This window comes from Adiantum capillus-veneris, chromosome 19 (genome assembly GCF_014529385.1).
Source record: "Adiantum capillus-veneris isolate H3 chromosome 19, ASM1452938v2, whole genome shotgun sequence".
Taxonomy (NCBI): Eukaryota; Viridiplantae; Streptophyta; class Polypodiopsida; order Polypodiales; family Pteridaceae; genus Adiantum; species Adiantum capillus-veneris.
Window position 1 is genome coordinate 99,230,755 of NC_140949.1, and position 23,488 is coordinate 99,254,242.

Sequence of the window (23,488 nt, forward strand, 5' to 3'; positions counted from 1 at the left end):
GTGTCCCCATAACTTTCAAAGCTCTCTTTTGGCACACCCAATAATATATTACATAGCGCCAATGAATTCCACCCACATTCTAGAATTTCGACCTTGTGGTTAGCGACCCAATACTACCTGGGGCAAATCCCCTCTCTTATATAAGAAAAATTAGAAAGAAGACTAGCTCAACCCATAATGTAAATAACCAATCCTTAATCACACCTCTCAACTTGATCAATTTCATTAAGTGTATTCTTGAAGGAAGTGTTGGAAGCTTATGCCATCCCCACGCGCTGGTCAAAGTGGTTTTTTCCACTCTCAAAATTCTATTTACTTCTCAATTTGATTTACACTCCTCAAAGTTTTATTTTGCCTTTGACTAGATAGCTGACTCCAAGAAAGTAGCTTTCCTCGTTGCCTCAAATATCCTTCTTTTTGGCCTATCTAACGGACACAAACAAAAGAGCATGCGATTCTATAACCAACCCTTCATCATCCCAAGTCACACAACACACATCGAAATCCTCATTCCAAAATTTTTAAAAACAACCTCCCCTATTTGGAAACTCCTTCCCCATTGTAACCTCCTGCAATTACAAAACTCATTATAGTGGTAGGCCAATGTTCCTCAAAGTTTTATTTTGCCTTTGACTAGATAGCTGTCTCCAATAAAAGTAGCTTTCCTCGTTGCCTCAAATATCCTTCTTTTTGGCCTATCGAACACACACAAACAAAAGTGCATGAGATTCTATAACCAACCCTGTGCCATCCCAAGTCCCACAACACACATCGAAATCCTCATTCCAAACTTCTTAAAAACAGCCTTCCCTATTTGGAAACTCCTTCCCCATTGTAACCTCCTACAATTACAAAACGCATTATAGTGGTAGGCCAATGTGAAACGGAACTTCAATTTTCACCTTGTCATTATGTTTTATTGGTGATGACCTTCGTTGCAGGAGGGGGGGGCTTGTTTATAAGTGACACGAGGAAGGGATCGCGACGGCGGTAGGGTCGACATATCGACATTGCACGTGATGTGGGCCGTCAGATTGATGCAACCGAGGGAGACATAATTATATACACGCGAGCTCACCATTTGTGCAACGTCGCGCGCTAGTGTAGGTGGATAGGACAGTAGCCTGTGGAGTGGGGGTTACGGGTTGAAGGGCGTGAGGCGAGGGAAATATCTTAGTTAGCTTTATTTTCTTTTTTTTTTATTTTTAAAGGAATACTGTGCATGGGCTCCACGTCTGTCCTTTATCGATTCACTTCCAGCACCTATAAAACTTGGAGCCCATGCCGCTCGACACGCGACACGCATTGCGCAAATATGGGGGGTGTGAAGAATACAGGCAAGAGGAAGGTTGACGATGAAGCTCCTGCGGCAGGTCTGAAGGGCAGCAGAAAGACGGAAATATTAAGCTCTTGGTGATGACCGTAACCGGTACGACAATCATTCTTGAGGCTAAACGCTCCGAGACTGTTGGGGATGTGAAGAGGAAGCTGGTAGAGACAGGTGCCATCACTCTTTGTAAGTGCAGCACGCGCTTCTTCTTTCTCGCGCGGACGCAGGCTGGATGATGCTGTTACTCTTGCTGAGTGCAGCGTTATCTCCCAAGAGCCTATCCTGAGGCTCGACCTCCTCCCGGTTCTTCGTGGTTGCTGATCTACTAGAAGTACCTTTTCTTGTAAATAAACGTACTCGTATTAATTAATTAAGGCGACATGTGCTACATTTTTGGAATCTGAGGGGTTACATTTTAGATTTTGCAACCCCCTGGCTTCACACCCTAGGCAATTAAAACTCGAACATGTAGGTAAGCTTTTTTTGGTGGCTATGAAATATGCATTTTTGCATTTTATTTATTTAGTCGTCTATAACGGGGTCTTGCTTATTTATATTTGTTACTAACTTGTTGAATGCCTCTTACTCCCTTTTCTTGGTTGTATTACCAATCTACATCCCCAAGAGACTACATAAGTCCTTCTTGTGTGTGATTCTTATGTATGCTTATCTTCGGTGCCTCTTGTGTATCTTTGGTTTTGTTTCGTAAGCAGCTACATCCTCAATCTTTTTAAAGATTTTCAGAGGTCCACAATAGCATGGAGAAGTTTTGTACACTTCCTATTTTCCCTGGGATGCTATCTCGATGTATTGAATCTTTCGTTTGCACTATTTGCCCTGCGCTTGACATAGATATTTGTAACAAGGTCGTCTACAATAGACGAAGACATTGCCTTGGATTACACCTATGAATATTAGAAATATGTCTACATAAAGAAAACATGAAGGAGAGAAAGGACAATCCAAATACTAACATCAACCTCATACCACAATTCACATAAAAAATGGGAGCCCTGCCAAGCAAAAAATCACAAACTCCTTTCTATCCTTAATAAGGTGAGGTACTATTGTGGCCTTCAGTATCACGAATAGAATTACAGAGGGGTGCATTGTGAGAATGCATAATATTTATATGACCAATTTTCTTTGCAAAATTGTCACTACTAACAAAGAGATACATGATTGATAGGTTTGACATGCACTGCTTTACTTATAAAATGATTGTGCGAAGTGTTTCGGTATGTTTGCATGATAAAAGAATTTGCTACCAAAGTTTGGGAGCTAGATGGGTAAAGCAAGAGGAAGAGGCTAGAATGGCATGCTAATACTTCTTTTCTTGAAAAAATAATTACGCAATGGTCTATATAAGAGTGGTCTGGATTCTAATAATGGACATAGCACTTGTAGGCATTTGTCACATCCTAATAATGACATTGACTTTTTAAGAAAGCACATAGTTGTTCCACTTGATGTGTATTTGAGTCCAAACCCCTAACTAGCTTCTCATAATGGCTACATATATTTGTCTGTTGTCCTCTTCATTTGAATTTGAGTCTTAAGTGTGCAAACTTATACCAATGAGTCAACTAAGCTTTGCCAAAGTATTGCACAGAGTAGAAAGTTGAAGCCTTGAGAAGAACATTTTGCTTCAAACCATTCCCTCCACTAATTGATATCTTTGAAAGGAATTGGCCATGGCAAAAATGCAAGTGAGCCATTCATGATGAAGTTAGTAACGAAGAGATGAGTTTACATGTCCCAAAGGGGGGGGGGGGGGATTGGATGTGTGCAATAGCTTTAGTTAGAGAAGCTCAAGAAAGTCTTTCTTTACCACACTTTTGTTGTGTACCGTCTCCTTGATTAAAGGGGTAGAAAAGGGGTTATGCTACTGCTGAGGTAATGCTTAGATTTTCTAGGAAGGATCTTTCTTTTTTCTTTCCTTAAATCATGCTAGTTGTGATACATTACATAGAATGGCCAATCATGGAGAGTAGCTAGATTGTGGGAATGTGCAACACACAGACCCCTGACGTTGAAGGGCAGGGCTTTGTGAGCTCCTCACCTTATTGTTCAATGTCCTTGGTTTCACCAGTTTTGGTTTAATGTGCAACTTTCTTACTAAATGAGTTTATTCTTTGGATAATAGCGCTAACAATTGGGCATTCATTCGGCTTTGGCATTTATGTGAAATGGAGTGAGTGCAACACACATCTTGTGCTTATACATCCAGCTATTGCTTTGAAAAATGGTAGCCGTAGATTGGAGTACCTGACAATTACTATGGACAAGCAATAGAAACAGAGGGCTAATGGAGTGCTCACATATTCGGATTTGTAGTGTAAATTTTCCGATTGGAATTTAAAAAATATCGGTTGCAATTCTACTGCACCTTGAGAATTTAACTAATATGGGCAAATACCTCAGAGTTTGGCTGGTTGTTGGACAACTTGGCCCTTAAAAAAGAAGCCCAAAAAAATATAACTTTTCTCGAGCAGTGGATGCATTTCATCTTTACATTGTCAAAGAGAGCGGAGTCGTTTGTAGAAGCAAGCTACTAATTAGGAAAAATATGGACTCTCCTTGGGCCTTTTTGATTAGTAAAGGCTTAAGGGAGAACCAATGAGAAGGCTCTTGGGATATCACATAGAGGGGGAGGAATGGTAAGGGTGCAGCTTAATTGTCTCCCTCTTCAATGCTTGGTTCTTAGAGAGAGGTGGGAGGTAGGGGGGGGGGGGGGGGGGGTAAATAGGAGGAGAGAGGTGTCATAAAAGAGGGAGGGACCCCCAAAAAAAAAACGCGCATGCTTAAAAACCCAAAAAATTGAAATTTTTTTAAAAGTTCCAAAGTTGACCCATTTGCCTCCAAAACTACCCAAAAACATAAACTAATTTTAAAAAATCAATTTTTCCCCCCAAAATCCACATTTCTCTCTCTCCCTCATTACTTTTCTCTCCCACACTCTCCCTCTTCTCCCTCCTCCCATTCTCTCTCTTTAGTCAAGGCAGCCATAGCCAAAAGCTTTCCACCACTCTCTTCCTCTCTCTCCATAGCTCCCCCTTCTCTCACACCTCCATCAACCCTCTACAGTCCCACACTCCATAGCCCACAGCTCCACTATCCTCTCTACCTCTCTACCTCTCACTCCTCTCTTTCTCTATCTCCATTGTCAAAGCCACCATAGGCAGCTCACCTCACCCTCCCCTCAGCTCCTCATTCTCTCTCCACAGTACTCAACTCTTTCAAATCCCTTCCTAAGCCCAACTTCCCAAGCATGTCCACGCATAGACGGCCCAAACCAGAGATAGAGGAGATTGTGTTGCACAACACAAAAGACTCAGAGGGGGTATGGATCCCACAAGTGTTCAAGAAGGGTGCATGGATCTACATGCAACCGTCACGTGCTGGACCTCATCGCGTACGGTGTCGAGGCGTATTGGAACGTCATTGGAAGGGCCGGCTATTGACATTCAAAGAAACAAAGTCCGGAATGGTGGCCATCGTGCAACACGTCTACAGTGCAGCTGAGCTCCACCTCAAGAGAGCTTCTACTCAATTTGCACCTCATTGTAAGTTTTCATGGTTTAGCTATCCCATGCATATGTCATATTTACGTTTATGTGATCATTATGTTTAACTAAGGACATTTGTAAAGATGTTTTTCCATCCAGCTTAGTTGAGGAGCAGCCGCTTGAGTGCCTCTCAGGCACGTTCATGGTTGTGCATGCTCACATTGGGGAGCTTATGTTTCCTAATGTTTCATCGAAAAAACTAACCGAGCAGCGAATATTCATGTACTCCCATAAGTACGTGGTGCTGAAGTCAAGCCAAAGCTATGGTAGGTTAGAAGCCGTGGAGACACCCTCATTGCAGAGTGCAGAATGGCCAACTCCAGACCATTGGGCTTTGCTTTCTTTCAAGCGCAAGGTAATGCAAGATTTCCAAGGGTCCCTAAAGTTTGGTAAGACAACCAGATTGGTGGGTCTCAGTTGGCATTGTCCCATTCATTTGTTTGTGCATGCATTCCGCTCTCTACCGATTGTAGAAACACCAACAATGTTTGTTTGCAAAGAAGTTGACATAGATGCAATGGACACCATTTTAGGTGTCAATTGTGGCTATGTTGACGGTTTGCATGATGGTGACCGTTATAAGTGCAATGTGTCCCCCACACAGCTTTGCCTTCGGTATTTGAAAGCAAGGTGCACCTTGTATGCACGGTTTAGCTATGAGAGGTGGATGCACAAACGTGGCAAATGGATGCCCTTGCAGCTGACAGCCGAAGAGATTCAATCCTTTGAAATTCGTGTCCGCATGCCCAATAACGAGGTGGAGGTGGTTCCAGTGAATCCGCATTGGACTCTTGCCAATCTTCGGGAACACTTTGTCATAATGGGATTCGAGGATGTCAGTAATGCAAGTTTCAAACTAGAACAACGCAAGGTCTGCTTTGTGCTTCCTTAGCTACCTTTTCTTATTTTCTGTGGGTTTTTGTATTTTGATTGCCCATTTTTGGTTGTATAGATTGGAAGGCGGATGGAGGCCACTATGCTTGTTTACAAAGATTGAGCTACATACGAAATCATCTTGTCTAAGTGAATTGGCTTGTAACTTTAATCATTTATATATTGGATATTTTATTAAAGATTTTGAAAAGTTTTAAGGTGTTGTACTTGAGTTTTAAGGTGGTGTAAATTTATTTTTTAAATCCATATTTTTTATTTTTTTCGAGATAGAATATGTCTATATAAGGAGGACCACCTCCTCATTTCACCATTTTCATCCCAGCATTGCAGAGAGACCTAGCATACCCAATCACGCAAAGAGAAGACATGGCTGCTACTAGTGCTTTAGATGCATTCCTTACTGAGGTTGGGCATGCAAATCGCCCTGAGCTTCAAGCATTTTTCACAACCCAACCCGATTTGGAAACCACCTTGACCCTCCACTCTCAATCTCTTGAGCACATTACTTCATACATTTCCACATGCATGGGGAGATTCATTGTTGAGTTACCAAACCGACCAGGGCAATGGGTCCCTGAAGGCCTTCTCCACCACATCTACCAAGGGGACAGGCCATTTCATCAACGGCTTGCACGCTTTGCCACCATAGCACAACCCGTCGGACAATATGTGCGGCTTGAAGCTGATGATGTGCGAGCAATGCGTAAGGGAAGGATCGGAAACACTTTTTTCTCTGTTCAGGCCATAATGATCTTCCTCCTTCACGAGTGCCCAGCAGGCCCTGACGTAGTGCTACCTCACTTGCAGATCGGCAGGGTATTGGCTGATGTGAAGGACCCCAAGCCTGCGGCCATTGACTCATCCGCAGAGGAGAGGACGCTTGCCTTGACCTACCCTGTAGGGATTCAAGGCCTCTCCATCAGTCGGTTCATCCTCGGGACCGCCAGAAGGAACCACCACTCGGGATGCCATCCCTAAGGTAGAGATTACCCGCTTCTCCTCCATTGTGGTGGGTGGGGAGGAGTTTGTGTTTATGCAGGATCTGGAGAAATCCTTTGAGCTTCACATGGATGAGTGTTTCGCCATCCTCGATGCCCATGGAAGTTTTGAGCTTGATACCACCACCTCCCATGACGATGATCTCCTACTGCCCATGGGGAATACTTTGGCGGACACAGTGGCGATCGCACAAGCCGAGGTGGCAGCGACCGAGCAGGCCAAGGTCTCTGAGGAGGAGTTTGTGGCCGTGCAAGCCATGTGTTTGGCTAAACGCACAAGAGTGGATTCACCACCACCTGCTGCAACACCTGTTTTGCTTGATCCAAAGGGGAAGTCAAGCGTGGATCTTTACTTGCACCCGGATGCCGATGAGGAGGATCGTAGACAAGAGGTATAGATGCTCACTTACATTTGATTGTTACAAATGATTTTGTTAATGTTATATCATAATTATGTGCCATATCTCAGAAAACCTATGTTCTGCAGGATGTTCTAGAGGTTGACGCCTGGGCGCAACGGTCAGGGGGGAGGAGGATGCCGTTCGGACCTCAAGCGGAACTTGTTCACTACCTCGGCACACTTCCCACTGGTGTCGTGGTGTTTGTCCATGCCGACTACTCTCCCAATGGTCGCTACAACATTTTTGCTCTCCGTTCACTCTCCAAGGCGTTGTGTTTAACAATACTTGCCCAAACGGCCAACCTTGTAGTGCTTGTAAAGAAAGATTTTGCAATATCCACTTTCGGTGTAAACTTTCGCGGGCGCCTTATTGCCCATGTCGGCATGAACCAAGCTGTAGGGGTTAATGACACCCAAGAAATCACAACCACTTTACTTAACAGGGAGCCACCCCAAAAGGCCAAGCGCCAGAAAATTGTAATTAAAAAGATCCTAAAGCAAAAGCCGGATATCATGTAAAGCATTGATTTCTTTAATGAAACTACTTTTTGTTGTCTATGACTCTCTTTCTTGCAAGGTTTTGAATTTCTTATATGTTGGGCTTCCATTGTGTATGAGAAGCACCATAATTTTTGCTATGACTACTAAAGGGTTTGGCAGGCATTAAAATTTAAAAAATGTATACTTTGTTATATCTAGGCTTCCAAAGTTATGTATGTGCCTAGTAAAGGGCTTGGAAGTCCCTAAACAATGCTGCCACAAGGGCGCGCATTAGGGCTTTCCATCAGCAGATGAAGTGTGCAAATGCGTGCCCTTGTGGCAGATGAAATTGGACACATCTAAGAGCATACCCAAGTACAAAACAGAGTGACAAGGCATTAATACCCAGTTGCAAAAGAGAAATACATGGATACCCAGGTAACCTTAAGCCCATCTTGCCCCAGATACCTAAAGATGTATTAACAAACCACAAAACTGTGGAAATATCTAAACCCTTCTTGGAGAATAGGAGCATATCCAGTTACAAAACAGAGTGAGAAGACAATAATACCCAGCTGCAAAACAAGAAGACATGGATACCCAGGTAACCTTAAGCCCATCTTGCCCCAGATACCTAAAGTTGTATTAACAAACCACAAGAGTAAACTTTGTGGCAATATCTAAGCCCTTTCTGGAGTTTAGGACTGACATGGACTAAGGGGGGATGAATTCCAACAACATCTATGCGAATTGAAGCATTGAAGCAAACAAAACATACTTATTGCTTGTCAAAATTGTCTGGAAACCACTGGAGAGTGTCAGCAAAGCACTAGGAGAGGCTGCCACAAGGGCGCGCATTATGTCCATCCATAGGCCTCTGGAAGCCCCAAATGCGCGCCCTTGTGGCAGCCAACTTGGGGGCATTCCAAGCCATTTTGAACACTTTGTAGATGTTTTTTTCATGCAATAGTGAGTCACATAGCATGGATACATTAGGAATTGCATGCCCCACTTAGCCAAGGTGCTAAACGTAGGCAATTTTTCACCATAACAAGCTAATGGCTATATACATACAGTAGAAGGTAGACAAAACTTGAACCAGTGCTACATTGCATGGTACAGAATTAAAACAATACAATGCGCACTGGGGTATACAATAAAAGACGCTTATATTCAAATTCTTCCCAATACAATGCACAGAGTGGGATATAGAATCAAAAGATGCTTGTATTCAAATTCTTCCCAATCTTGGAGTTCCGTAAATACAAAAAGGTTGATGCCTAATTACAAGCTACTCCTCATGGCGCAAACGGCGAGCAAGCTGCATATCCTTGGGCATAATGGTTACACGCTTTGCATGGATGGCACAGAGGTTAGAATCCTCGAATATGCCAGTTAAATATTGCTCTGCTGCCTCTTGGACTGCCTCTATGGCCACGGCGCCCATCCGAAACTGAGTGTTGTACAATTGCAAAACCTCCCTGCATAGCCTTGTAAAAGGGGCCCTCCAAATCAAGAGCTCGGTGCTCTTTTGATAGTGTCCAATCTCCGCAAAAGCATGGCTGCGCTTTCGTACCTTCTGAGGTCGACGTGGAGGTGCATTTTTGGCACGAGTCGGGGCAGCTTGCTTCCTCTTCTTGTAGACAATGCTCTTTCTCTTTTTTTTCTGCACAGGCACTTCCAACACCTCATAATCGGATTCCACCCACTCTCCATCTGATTCGTGCTCTTCACTATCGACCGGATGTGATGGTGTAGGTCCACTCCCTTTAGGAAGTGTCTTACCCCCAATAGACATGTGAGCCTGATAAGTTTGTATTTGGACGCCAACCCATGGGGCATCTTCATCCGTTTGTGTCTCTTCGGAGCCTTCTGACGGCTGCTTTTGGCTGTTTGTTTCTTTGCCCTGGTCGCTCTCATCCTCCCTGTTGCCATCAGAATTGTTGGAGTCCGATGAATAGACAACAAGACGATGCTTCCGTCTCTCTTTTGCTGCTGTAGAGGACTGGCCATGCTGATTTGAAGCTCTAGCTTCTTCTGTGTGGACTTCACCTTGAGCTTGTGAAGTTCCAGCTTCTGTTGCTGTACCTTTGAGTCGTTGGCCATCCGGCCCCTCTGGATATGCAATCCTAGCCGTTTGTTTTGTTCGTGCCATGGTTGCACCTAGTAGGGAAGATGACAAAATGAGCCCCTTCAACCTTTAAATAGGTTTTTTTGAGATTTGGGCCCTTTCACACTATGCGGCCAATTGAGTGAAACTCAAATAAAGCAATTGAATTGAACAACTAAACCTGGATCATGCGGACGGCTGACGCGACGCCCAAACGCTGCCTTTTCGATATTTAGTTTCACGCCAAGCTTCGTGGCCGAGGGACGCTCGCGAGCGTTTCCACTTCTCGGATGCTGCAGTACGGGAAGCGTTGTGTAACTGCTTTGCTAACATCGATTCTCTTGCTTTCTCAATAGTACGAGTTCTCCCAAAGGTGTGCCTAAAAAACCAATTAAACATCTCTTGGAGGTAGTTGGAGTGTGAACTACCACCACCATACCGAGTATTCTTGAAGTAGACTCCTTTTGCTCGATAGTGGGACTTCTCCATGCCTTGTGTACTCCATATATCAAGCGAACCATAGCGGTCCATGAAGTATGCACCACGCGCATAGAGAATGTGCTAAAACAACCAAAAAGGAGATAAGCGAATAGAAAAGTTACATTTTCAAACATTGCATATGTATTAAGTCCGTTAAAACAAACCATGTAGTGTGTAATCTTGCTTTCAGACCATCCGTCCTTAGCGGCCTTTGTGAATTCATAAAGCACCTTCTTGAACTCCTCTCGCTGCTCAACGGTGGTGCTTGAAAGATTCATCAATTGCACAACATTTTGAAAGGATGACCATACTAGCTTGCGTTGGTTAGCAACCTCCACATTGGGATCTTTGTCCATCGTGCATGGACACAAATCTTTCCACAACTCCCACCGCTTCTCACTTGCTAGATCGACACTTGCCTTGGATACCTGCATTGGAGACTTTGACATCTTCTTGAAAAATCGACGTGCTTTGGCTCCATTCATGGAAACCTTCTGTGCCACCTCATATGTCTTCTCCCTACAAGTCTCTGCTACAATGTTCACCCTTAATCGATGACATCCAATCTCATTAAGGAGCGTCTCCACCCCCTGCAAGGAGTCTTTTGACCGTTGAAGGGGCTTCATTGTGAAAGTATAATCAATGTGATGCTTTAAGATCCTATCAAATATTCGCATAAACGCATGCAATGTGCAAAAGTGAACATTGTTGAGGGAGAAGGGAATTATGGGGTTCCACCCAGGATCTTTGCTATCCCTATTGGGCACCTACAACATATCACATGAAAGAACCGAACTTTGCCACTCCCTATTTATATGGTCATCATTATCATCGTCCTGACCTTCCACTTGAGTTGCTCGACTTGTCTTGTGCCCTTTCGTACAGAATGGACAAGGAAGTAAAGAATTTGCACCTTGTTTGCATCCAAGCATGCACTTTATGGTCTTTAGATCACCACCTAAATGCCATTCAACATCAAACTCTCCACGTCCTGGAACCATGAGCTTCTCACCGTTTATTTGAGCTTTAATGACCTCTGTAACCCATGGGATTCTACTGAAAATCCATGCAAGGACTTCATGTGTCTCTTTCGGAACTTCAATTGCACCAAGCCACCATATATCCTTCTCTGATTGCACACTAAAAGAGGGCTTTGTCGCTTCACTTGAACTGCAAGATTGCTTGGCATAAGCTAGGGCTTCATTCATAAGCGTGATGCTCATTCTCTCCAACTTTCTTCCTTTAACAATTACACACTCATCCAACTTCAACACGAACACAAGCTTGCCTTCAAGAACTGCCAACAACATAAAGCCTCAGAATGCATGTTATGACACATCATAGAGCATGTAGGCAACTCTAAACTAACCTGCATCACTCAAATTGTAGAAAACAGCCATGGACTGCTGCAATCGTATCAAGTCCACAAAGATATTGTTGAATTTGGTGTAAACAAACCCTTCGGTCCGCAACACACTGTTAGAAACAGCACCGCTTCCCTTCCCGCGGCCCTTCCTTCCTTGTGATTTGCTACTGAGCGGCTGAAGAGGCATCGTGTCTTCAATATACAAGTAGTCCCCTAATCGGTGAACAACATCTTCATTTGACACCTTCTTGGCAATCTGCACTCTGTGAGGAAGTGGGAATAGGTTTTCCCGTGACTCCTCGACTTCTTAATGCATCTTTTAACACTTGATGTATTGCTTGATAGCCCTTGGTACTAATCCCAACAGCATCACAAATATCCTGAACATCTAGATCAGTGACAATATTAGAAAAATCTCTAAGAACTCTCTTAGTGATTGCGTCTTTCAAGTGTTTTGCCTCTGGAGCATCAAGCATCCCAATAAAATCCTCTTTGTTGAAACAAGAACGAAGTAAAGTAGCCCTAGCTGACGCATTCTCGCCGCCGTACGTTTCGTGGATGAAGTTCCTATTGCCCAAAACAACAATGATGAGCCGTATTGAACTTAAACAACATGAGGGATAGAACATGTTACCTCATAGCTGTCACCCTTCGTTTTCTTGCACCTCCACGTGGTGCAAGAGTCTGAATTTTGGACAACTCTCGTTTTCTCACCCTACCTCCCATGGCAGTACTCTTCATGTGTGAAAGAGTATCCTCAAGCTTTTTAATTACATTTTCCTTGGTTGTGATTGTGCTCTTTGCCTCCTCAAGAGCACTAGTAGCTGTTTGCATCTGAGCTTGAAGATTGTGGAAACTCCCATTGAGCAACTGCCAATGACGCAAGTAGATCTCGGACCGCGCAATCTCGTGTTTGTTGAGTCTCTTGTAGTAGCCCAACAAACCTTGCTCTCCATTTCCAACGTATTGCAACAGTGATGGAATGTTTGTAAAAGACGGATGAACATTGAGAGAAGGATCCTTTGGATACAAGCATCCGTTTGTCCAGAGATCCACATTCTTCTCCCCTTGAGCGTGGCGTTCGTTGGCTGAAGGTAATGTACCCAAGCATGTTTTCTTTGTCGGAACATACTCTTGAGGTAGGCGTAGGAAAAGCCCTGGAGACCTACCGCGTGAAGAGCTTGCTAGGACATTGGTCACGTCGTCAAGAGGCATTGTAGGATGGAGAGATGGAGCTTGAAGGATGGAGAGATGGAGCTTGAAGGATGGAGAGATGGATGCGTAGGTGCAGTAGCAGGTGCAGGTGCAAGGGGGATGGGTGTAGGAGAGGAGCTTAGATTAGGAGAGAGAGTTTTCAATTTTGGGGAGAATTTTCTAAAAGTTTGGAGGGAGTCAAAAAATGTTGAATTTTGAGTAATTTAACTTAAAAATCTTCTTTTTATTATGTGTATATGTTGGGGGTACTTTTTAGGGGGGAATAGAGTTTTTTTGAAAGTTTTTGAAAAAAGTCATTTTTTTGACCTCTTTGACCCACGGATTTGCTTAGGTGGCATGGGAGAGTTAAGAGGCCACTTACAAATTGGCCAAAAAGGTAGAGAGAGAAGACCCCCTACCCCCCTACTTTTCAAATGGTTTACCCCCCCCTTCCCTACTTTTTAAATGGTTACCCCCCCCCCCCCCCCTTCCCCCTACCTTTTTAGGGGTCAAAGGTGGAGGAGACCCTACCAAAATAGCCCCATTCAAAGCCTTTGTCCCCCTTAATCTTGGCAGGCTTCCTTTAAATTAGGGATTCTTACAAGGCCCATGGAGAGTCCATTTTTTTCCTAATGAGCTATATATCTTGCTCAGACTGTTCATGCTTGGCAATGCTGCCCCATGGGGTTTGGGAGAGGGTACAAAATTGTAGCCTTTTGAAGTACAGATGCTAATATCAAGTGCTTTTGTGCTACCTACCATCAATTGCTACCTACCTACCTCACAAAGAAGCCTTTTATTATCAAATTCTTCTCAATAGCCTTATGTAGGCTGTAGTGCATTTTCACCACCTTTTTATATTCGTAAATATGACAAATGAACAAATTCTAACGTGAATTTGGAATAAGTATATCCCAAAATATCAATCTAAAGGCATTTGGCTTTTCCCAAAGTATTTTTTTCGTCCAAAGAATCTCGCTTGAGGTCAAAGAATCTCGCTTGAGGTCAGGAACCATTCATCTACACTTTACCTCAACGCGTCAAGTGTGAGCCCATTATACATAACCTCTCAAGAGTTCAATACCTCGTCTCACACGACTTGCCTTAAACTAACTGCTTAGAGAGCATTATTGAGACTAAATCAGAGTTGATTTTTGCTAACAGAATCAGCAACTAACACAAAGGTGACCTTAGTGAACAGATAAAAAGAAACGTCACCATAAAAACTTTTTGATTGTAATCCTTGTAATGTCTTCTTGTTGGGAAGGGCCCGCGCGCAAATGTCAAAGGACACAACACAATAAATGGTCATTTTACAACGTTGCTCTCCTTCCCATTGTATTGATCAGTCACTTACCATAGTCACAAATACAAATGTTAATGAAAGAATGCTAACGCTCCAGCTCTCGCTTCCAACCGTTTGTCAATGACTATGGAGTGATGATATCAACTCTTGCATTTGCTTCTTTGGAGCTGTGGATTCAAAAATGAAAAAGCAAAAAGTTAGCTCGGTCTCTCTGACACAATGTGCTTACTCGTGCACGTGCACAAACATTCGCTATTGCTCATGTACACTCAACAGTCTCTCTCTCTCTCTCTCTCTCTCTCTCTCTCTCTCTCTCTCTCTCTCTCACACACACACACACACACACACACACACACACATGAATGCATGGCCACAACACAAAAATACTAAAAACCCAAAAGGATTACCATGGTTGCCAGTGAAAAGCTCAAATTGGGTTGTCGCATGCCGAATGAACATCTCCATGCCACCCACAACAACAACCCCGCATTCGATTGCGTCCTGCAACAACTTTGTTGTTGAGGGGTTGTAGATGGCATAAAAAACAAGGATGTAGTGCTAAATCTTTCTGCATAACACCACATTTCAGTAATTTACATCGCATGCACACAAACCGGTTCTCTCTCTCTCTCTCTCTCTCTCTCTCTCTCTCTCTCTCTCTCTGAAAATTCTACCAGTTTTTGCAGCAAAATTGGAAGAATTTCTTTACACTAGTATGTGTAAAATTTTTAGGGTTCTTCTCAAGACAGGCTTGAAGTATAGGAGAGATTTCTAAATTTTAACATCTTCAAAAAACAGTACTGATCCATTGTTTGTAAACACTTTGTTTTTATGCCCACTTGAGGATTCACGTTGTTTTATTTCTTGATATACCAACTATGATGACTTTCCATGACTTCCAATCTTGGGTGCAGCTGGTGGCACCAAAATAAAACCTTGATTGTCAAATCCTAAATGATGAGACAATCGGGATTTAAGCCAAAATCTAAGGTATTTATGGAGATTTCTAACTAAATTGCCCAATTCTTGACCTTGAAAATTAACATCCAAAGAAATCACAATAGCGTTCGTCACAAACCAGTATGTGTGACCATTGAATAATCATTTTTGGGATTTAAACTCACCTTTGCTGCTCTGGGCTGATGCATTATTTGCTTGAGTACATGCCCTTGGATCATATGAAATTAAGCCCTTTTTCAACATCATGGTTTTTATGAGCTTGCATTGATACATAATTTTGATTTCATAGCAACAAAATACGAAGACACATGTTCTTCAGGATAAGCTCCTTGATTTGGTTAGATCTGGTGGAGTAGGAGAAGCTATCGCTTTTGCAGCAAAGCAAAGAGACGCTCATGTAGTTTTTACAGACTACTTTTATGGTGAGTAAAGCATTAAATGGAATTCTAGTTATTGGTCAGGTTGACATCAATCTTGCTGCTTTTATACTGAAGAAAATGAAGTTGGTGGAAAAGCTCCGAGGCTGAACATGTTGGATGACTTTTACCTAGAGTTAGGAAAAATACTTGCTAATGCATGTCCCGTTGGCATCCATCTAAATGTGGATAGAAGTCCTATTAAAAAGGTGTGTTGGTGGTGTGTGTGTGTGTTGTGCGGGGGGGGGGGAGAGAGAGAGAGAGAGAGAGAGAGAGAGAGAGAGAGAGAGAGAGAGAGAGAGAGAGAGAGAGAGAGAGAGAGAGAGAGAACCGGTGTGTGTGTGCATGCGATGTAAATTAGTGAAAGGTGGTGTTGTGCAAAAAGATTTAGCACTACAACCTTGTTTTTTATTCCATCTACAACCCCTCAACAACAAAGCTGTTGTTTGCAAGAAGCAGCGGAATGCGGGGCTGTTGTTGTGGGTGACATGGAGATGTTCATTCGGTAGGCGACAACCCAATTTGAGCTTTTCACTGGCAACCATGGTAATCCTTTTGGGTTTTTAGTATTTTTGTGGTGTGGCCATGCATTCATATGTTGTGTGTGTGTGTGTGTGTGTGTGTGTGTGAGAGAGAGAGAGAGAGAGAGAGAGGGAGGGAGGGAGAGAGACTTTTGAGTGTACATGAGCAATAGCGAATGCTTGTGCACGTGCACAGGTAAGCACATTGTGTCAGTTTGGAGAGAGATCGAGCTAACTTTTTGCTTTTTCATTTTTGAATCCACAGCTGCAGAGAAGCAAATGCAAGAGTTGATATCATCACTCCATAATCATTGACAAACATTTGGAAGCAAGAGATGGAGCGTTGGCATTCTTTCATTAACATTTGTATTTGTGACTATGGTAAGTGACTGATCAATACAATGGGAAGGAGAGCAACGTTGTAAAATGACCATTTATTGTGTTGTGTTCATTGACATTTGCACCCTTCCCAACAAGAAGACATTACAAGGATTACAATCAAAAAGTTTTTATGGCGACGTTTCTTTTTATCTGTTCACTAAGGTCACCTTTGTGTTAGTTATTAATTCTGTTAGCAAAAATCGACTCTGATTTAGCCTCAATAATGCTCTCTAAGCAGTTAGTTTTAAGGCAAGTCGTGTAAAACGAGGTATTGAACTCTTGAGAGGTTGTGTGTAATGGGCTCACACTTGACGCGTTGAGGTAAAGTGTAGATGAATGCTTCGTGACCTCAAGCGAGATTCTTTGGACGAAAAAAATACTTTGGAAAAAGGAAAATGCCTTTAGATTGATATTTTGGGATATACTTATTCCAAATTCACGTTAGAATTTGTTCATTTTTACGAATATAAAGAGGTGGTGAAAATGCACTATAGCCTACATAAGGCTATTGAGAAGAATTTTATAATTAAAGGCTTCTTTGTGAGGGAAAAATAGAAAGTGACATTAGTATTATAAAATGTGTATCATAATAATATATTACGTTCTTTGGAAAAAAGTGAACAATAAACTATTTAGTTTACAATATATTACAGAAGCATAAAAAATAATGTTTCGACGACACAATACTCAATGCCCCTCTTTAAAGAGGTACACAAATTTCATTCACCATGCTTATGTAGCCAAACACAAATTCTTTCACGATCTTGTGGCAAAAACATGAGGGTACATAGATTTTCCCATGCTATAGAGAACACAAATGGGTTGTTTTGACACATTGTCACTACTGCCTTGATAAATGGAGTCACAATCTAGGCACCAAGAACTTGCCCTCATGGATTCATAAATAAATAGTATAAAATGTTTCACATGGCATTGCCTACTTGGAATTTTGTACACATGTGAAGGTGGTAAAGGTTTGATTCAAGAGAATATACTTCATATATATAGTCATAGATATGTCTCTGGATGGTCCTCACAAATGACACATGGGGGATGGGGAATCATGGTATTTCACCATGCTTATGTAGCCAAAGACAAATTATTTTGCAAGCTTATGCCAAAAACATGAGGATACGTAGCTTTTTCCATTCGATCTAGAGAGAACACAAATGGGTTGTTTGACATATTGTCACTACTGCCTTATAGATGGAGTCACAATTTGGGCACCAAGGCTTTGCCCTCATGGATACATAGATAAAATATATAGAATGCTTCACATGACATTGCCTACTTGGAATTTTCTACACATGTGAAGGTGGTGGAGGTTTGATTCAAGAGAATATGCTTCACATAGAGTCACACATATGTCTATAGATGTTCCTCACACATATGTCTATAGATGTTCCTCACAGATGACACCTAGGGGATGGGGACTCCATGGTATTATCATTGATGGGCATAATGTCTTAGTCACATTCATCTAAACAAGTGCTTGTTCGCTTTTCCATATGATTCACACACCCCCCACATCCACCTCTTCTAAAGGAAGAGGAATCAAGACTTGTGATCAGAATTATGCCAATGCTATATATAGGAGACATGGACCATACCCAATGAGTTGCAACCATCGAGGATGCCCTACTACATCAACTAGCTTATGACAAACTCAATGGTATTTATGCAAAGACTAGGATTCATCCATGCAAAGACTATGATTCATGGATATGTATGTCCCATACACTACCAAAGTGACCATTAGTTAGCTTAGACACCAATTGCAACTTCATCAAGAGGAGATAGAAAGTGAGAAAGCTATGTTTGGAAACGTAGAGCATTCAATGCTATCTAAGAGAGAACGCACTCAATGAGACCCACCATAATAGCCTATTGAGTGGATTTTGGGGTGTCACCATGTTCAACTCCCAGTAATTCTTCAAAATCACATCGGAAGGGATCATATGGCTTATTCTCCACGCTTTTGACAAACATACATAGACCAAAGGAAGAGGGAGGATTTCCCTCGATCTCTTTACCTCCATCATTGATGTATAGTGTCATATTAATTAGTATGCATGGTCTCTCTCTCTCTCTCTCTCTCTCTCTCTCTCTCTCTCTCTCTCTCCCCCCCCGGGCTTCCATTACTTTCTCCGACAACGAAAACATGTGGTTTTGGGGGAAAGTTGCCATAGATTAGTGGAGAAGATTCTAGTTAGTTATCTAAAAAGGTTGCAAAACACTAAGAAATCCTTTATCCACCCTTAATGATCAAAGGGATTGGCTTATGCTTATGAATGGAGGACCCCTCCTCACTTCTCTAATGCCAGTTGTAAAGCAACCCCCTCTCTTTCCTATGTCTTGCCTCTCCTCCACCAGGGAGTCTCTCTTCGAGTTTGAAGAGCAGAGCTCTTAATGAAAGCACCTCATTGTGGCAGATGGTTCTAGGTGGGGCGAAGAGAGGAAGGATTTCTTGCTATGAAGTATCCTTGCTTGGACTCCCCTCCTAATTTCAGGATACAAGGTGTGAAAGAGGCTTTTGCCAATCACACAAGAAGCCAAGGTTTAGTGTATTTTAAACTTACAAAATGCTGGCTAAAAGTCGAGCTCGACTTGAAGATGACCGGTAAAACGTTCTTTGGTTAGAAAGAAAAATGGTTTTGGCCATAAGCCTTAGCATTGGCGTTAATGTTTGAAAAGCCAAAACACTGGCATTTCAAAAACCACAGCGCAGCGAAGACCTGATTTCGAGCACTGCTGGTCTTTTCAATTGTTCAGGAGCCCTCAGCCATGGCGACAGCAGCCGTGGGAAGACGGATCACAGGAAGCGGTTGGAGTTGGAAGAAGGTCGCAAGAGCTCGACGAGGATGGAAAGCAGAAGATAACCCTCACATTCTCCAATTCATGTCCTCTGCACCTTGGTATCCTAAGGCAGACAGACCCAGTCTTGAGAATCAGCGCAAATGGAAAACGGACCCGTCTGCCTCCAACGGTTGGTATGACCGCAGTTCAAAGGTCTACCAAGCTGAAAATTACAGACAGGGCGCTTATTCATGATAGTAAGTCTTAGCTGGTCACAAAATGGTCAAAACAAGCAGCTGATGAAAAAGATGGAAGCTTTTGAGTTGGTTGTACTCCAATGGAAAACGCGGTCGGTGGAATGGGTCCAGTTCTGTAATTCTTATGAGGCGAGAAGAAGCTTGTTCGAGAAGAGAACCTTGGCAATTGGCAATGTGGGATAGAAACGATTTAAAACCTGAACCCGAAGTTTCTTGAAAAAGCATTGAAGAGAAAGATGAAAGGAAGCGGAAGTACATGACCGAGTTTCGGTGGAGGACATGGAAGCTTTGGACGGCCCAATGAAAGATTTTTACATTTGAGACTCACTAATGAACACTGTGTGTCCAGTTGTAATTATGAGATATGTACAGCATGATGAATCGGCCGACAGAAGCCGGATATTTCAAAGGTCACCATGGTTTTGTCACATTCATTGGTGCAACGATATAGACAAAATTGCCATCCAATTCCTCACCTTGTGTGCACAAATTAAGCTCAGCAAATGCATGAAAGGGAGAGATCGACATCGTAACATGTATATCTGCAGCGAGATCTTTACTTTTAAATATGATTATGATATTTACTCAAGAGGAACCAGTTTATATGTACCTCGGGTTGAAACCGTTCGTTAATAGTTCATATATTCAATTTTGATCCACTGTTAAGATTTAAGGGAATTCTTCGGTAAAAGTAAGGGTACCCGCCAATTTGAAGGCAACATATATACCCGGCAATATTCAGGCAAAAACAAAAACAAAAACTAGATGATACCTCAGAAGTAGAAATGTCCAACCTCATCTCATGATTGATCAAAGGTTATGGGCAATGTCCAGGCTTTAAACAAAAATTGCTTGTTACCAGTAAATTGCCTGCATGTTGCTGCTTCCCACCAACAAGAACCTCAAAACGCTTCATGAAGACCAATACTCTTGCGAAGAGAGAGAGAGAGAGAGAGAGAGAGAGAGAGAGAGAGAGAGAGAGAGAGAGAAGGTGATTTGCCTTTCAAGTGGCCTGACTAGCAGGCAAAAGTCTTAAGTTATTTCCAGCTACATTTCGCAGACTTGTTCAGATACCGATTGGTATCTGACAATCTCAACTGGTATGTACATGTTTATGTATGCTTATAAAAAACTGAAGTGGAAAACTTTGGTGCCTAGTTTACTTGGCAGTTCTCATCAGCTCACCACCAAAGCCAGGTCTCTGCAATAATTCAAAAGAAAATCATGTTAGTAGGGTAAAAAATGACATGTAATAGTGGATCAAAGAAAGAATCAAATACTAATAGCTAATTCTAACAAGCTGTACCTGCATCTCGAGTTCTGCACTCTCGAGGACGCAGATCGCATTGTTAAAGAGGACGAGATGCCATTCTGGTCGTGTGCTCCTGCTGGCTTTCGTAGGGTGACTCACGGCCGGAGTCGGGATACATGTGGCGGCCCCGGCCACCATAAACCTGTTGTAGAGTACGGCATCGATCCTCGGAGGAGATGCGCTGCAAATTCTGGCAGCATCGCTGGCTGGGTTGACTGGTGCGTTGCATTTCATCCAGTCAAGTATGTGCTAATGATGCTGATTTTGTGCAGGTTGCGCAAGTGCTGTTGACCCTTCCGTACTCGTTCTCCCAGCTGGGCATGGTATCAAGGGTGATTTTTCAGATATTCTATGGACTCATGGGCAGCTGGACCGCATACTTGATAAGCTGCTTGTATGTAGAATACAGATCCAGGAAGGAAAAAGAGAACGTAAATTTCAAAAACCATGTCATCCAGGTAGGCAAGCAAAATTCAGCAAGTAGGTTTTTCAAGGAGCTACATTGTTCGGATGGTTGATCCAGTAATTGTCTCTTCATCAGTGGTTCGAAGTGCTGGGTGGACTTCTTGGCCCATTCTGGAAGGCTGTTGGGCTGGCCTTCAACTGTACCTTCCTGCTTTTTGGGTCCGTCATTCAGCTCATCGCTTGTGGAAGGTAAGCTTGTTCTTTTGAGTTGAATGGACACACATACCCTTCCTATGAAAAAGCATGTTTAGAGCTGGATGTGTTTATCTCAACAGCAATATCTACTACATCAATGACCATCTCGACAAGCGAACATGGACTTAAATCTTTGGGGCCTGCTGTGCCTTCACTGTGTTCATACCATCCTTCCACAACTATAGGATATGGTCTTTCCTGGGCCTTGGCATGACCACCTACACCGCCTGGTACATGACCATCGCCGCACTCGCAAATGGACAGGTCAACCACACAGAATTTCTTCATTTGCAATCATTTATGTGCATAATATCTATGCATTTTAAAGACCATAGGAGGCATGAATGCAGGAAGTCATATGCTTTTAATGTCTAGATGTCTTACCAGCATGTATCCATTTATGTCAATGACCTCAGAATGCAGTTATTTATGTTCATGTGGAAGCCAACTTGTCTACGCACTTGTCTGTGCATCTCTTCATATCTGCATCCCTGGCACAGATATTGAGTTATAACGTACCATGCATATATTGAATGGGTACAAGAATATCCAGGCACTCTAGAGAGCATATTCACTTGAGTGCCGGAAGTCGTATGTTTTTAATCCACAGATGTTTCACCTGCATGCATTGCACCCCAAAAATTCTGTGTGTTATTGACCTCAGATTGCAGATGTCAAGCATTCTGCACCTAGCCTACCAAGATGGTCCTTTACTTTACTGGTGCAACCAACATTCTCTACGCCTTTGGTGGTCATGCTGTCACTGTGTAAAGCCTTGACTTCCTCGTTCAAATTTCGTTGCATCAATCAAGCAGTGATGTGATGTTTATCAATCAAACCTATCGTGTGTATCTGTGCAGGGAGATAATGCACGCAATGTGGAAACCTCGGAGCAGTGTTCAGGACAAATCATTTTCACAAACATACAAAAATCCCTCCAAGACAAATCTTAACCGGAAATTTTACAATACTAGCCAGCATTTTCGCAAAATTACATTATTTTCCATGTCTTTTAAGCGGAGTTTTCTCCTTCTTGCCCTCCCCTCAATCAGCTACTTTGATTTTGCAAACGGTTCAAGGCTAAGCTGAGGCACACTTTTCCCGAACACTGCAGGCTCGGAGGTTTAAGTGGGTCTATATCGTAGCCACACTCTACGTTTTCACACTGACGCTACCCTCGGCCATCTCTGTCTATTGGGCTTTTGGAGACAAGCTTTTAGACCACTCGAACGCATTTGCTTTGTTTCCAAGATCTGGAGCAAGAGATTTTGCCGTTGTGCTTATGTTGATCCATCAGGTTAGTACAATCAACATTCAATTGGTTGATGTTTCCCTAAAAGCTTAATCATGATGGCCCAGGTTCACAAGAAGTCTTGGAAAAATTCTCACAATAATTCCCACATTGTGACTTACCTCAACATCATGAGCTTTTGTGAGGGAGGCATCGCACCGCATGCCTAGCTAGGTCCCCTGCCCCCAATCGTACCTAGCTAGGCATGCGGTGCCTCCCTCACAAAAGCTCATGATGTTGAGGTAAGTCACAATGTGGGAATTATTGTGAGAATTTGTCCAAAACTTCTTGTGGTTTTAAACACACAATAAAGTGGTGTGTAAGTAGCCAGAGAGCTAACGCTTACGTCCTGGTGTTGTCGAATGTACATTTGTGGCTTTGCATGCACACCGCTCTACTTTGTGTGGGAGAAGGTGACAGGATTCCATACCTCTCGTAACATACTAGTTCGAGCAATTGTCAGGCTACCTGTATTGTTGCCCATTTGGTTCTTGGCCATCATCTTTCCCTTCTTTGGGCCGATCAATTCTGCCATCGGTGCTCTCTTGGTGTCATTTACAGTTTACATCATTCCAGCTGCTGCTCACATGGCCACATACCGCACCACTTTTGCACGAGAGGTAAGCCCATCGAACTGCATCTTTTTCCATTCTGTTACAAGGATATCGAGATACTTAGGACTTGCATTGCTACATATAATATAGTAGAAGGTAATTTGTTTGAACTTTTAATCTGGTAGGCCATAAGGTGCCACCCTGGATTCTGTT

At 42.7% G+C, this 23,488-nt stretch overlaps 1 protein-coding gene across 1 annotated transcript; it reads left to right on the forward strand.

Moving 5' to 3' along the window:
- Positions 1–20,802: 20,802 nt before the first annotated feature.
- LOC147434542 (auxin transporter-like protein 1) lies at positions 20,803–22,818 on the forward strand. The gene is made up of 4 exons (XM_086491009.1): positions 20,803–21,012; positions 21,138–21,228; positions 21,312–21,424; positions 21,511–22,818. Exons 1-4 carry the CDS (start codon positions 20,822–20,824, stop codon positions 21,557–21,559), a joined length of 444 nt encoding a protein of 147 aa, XP_086347135.1. The 5' UTR covers positions 20,803–20,821; the 3' UTR covers positions 21,560–22,818.
- The last annotated feature ends 670 nt before the right edge of the window (positions 22,819–23,488 follow it).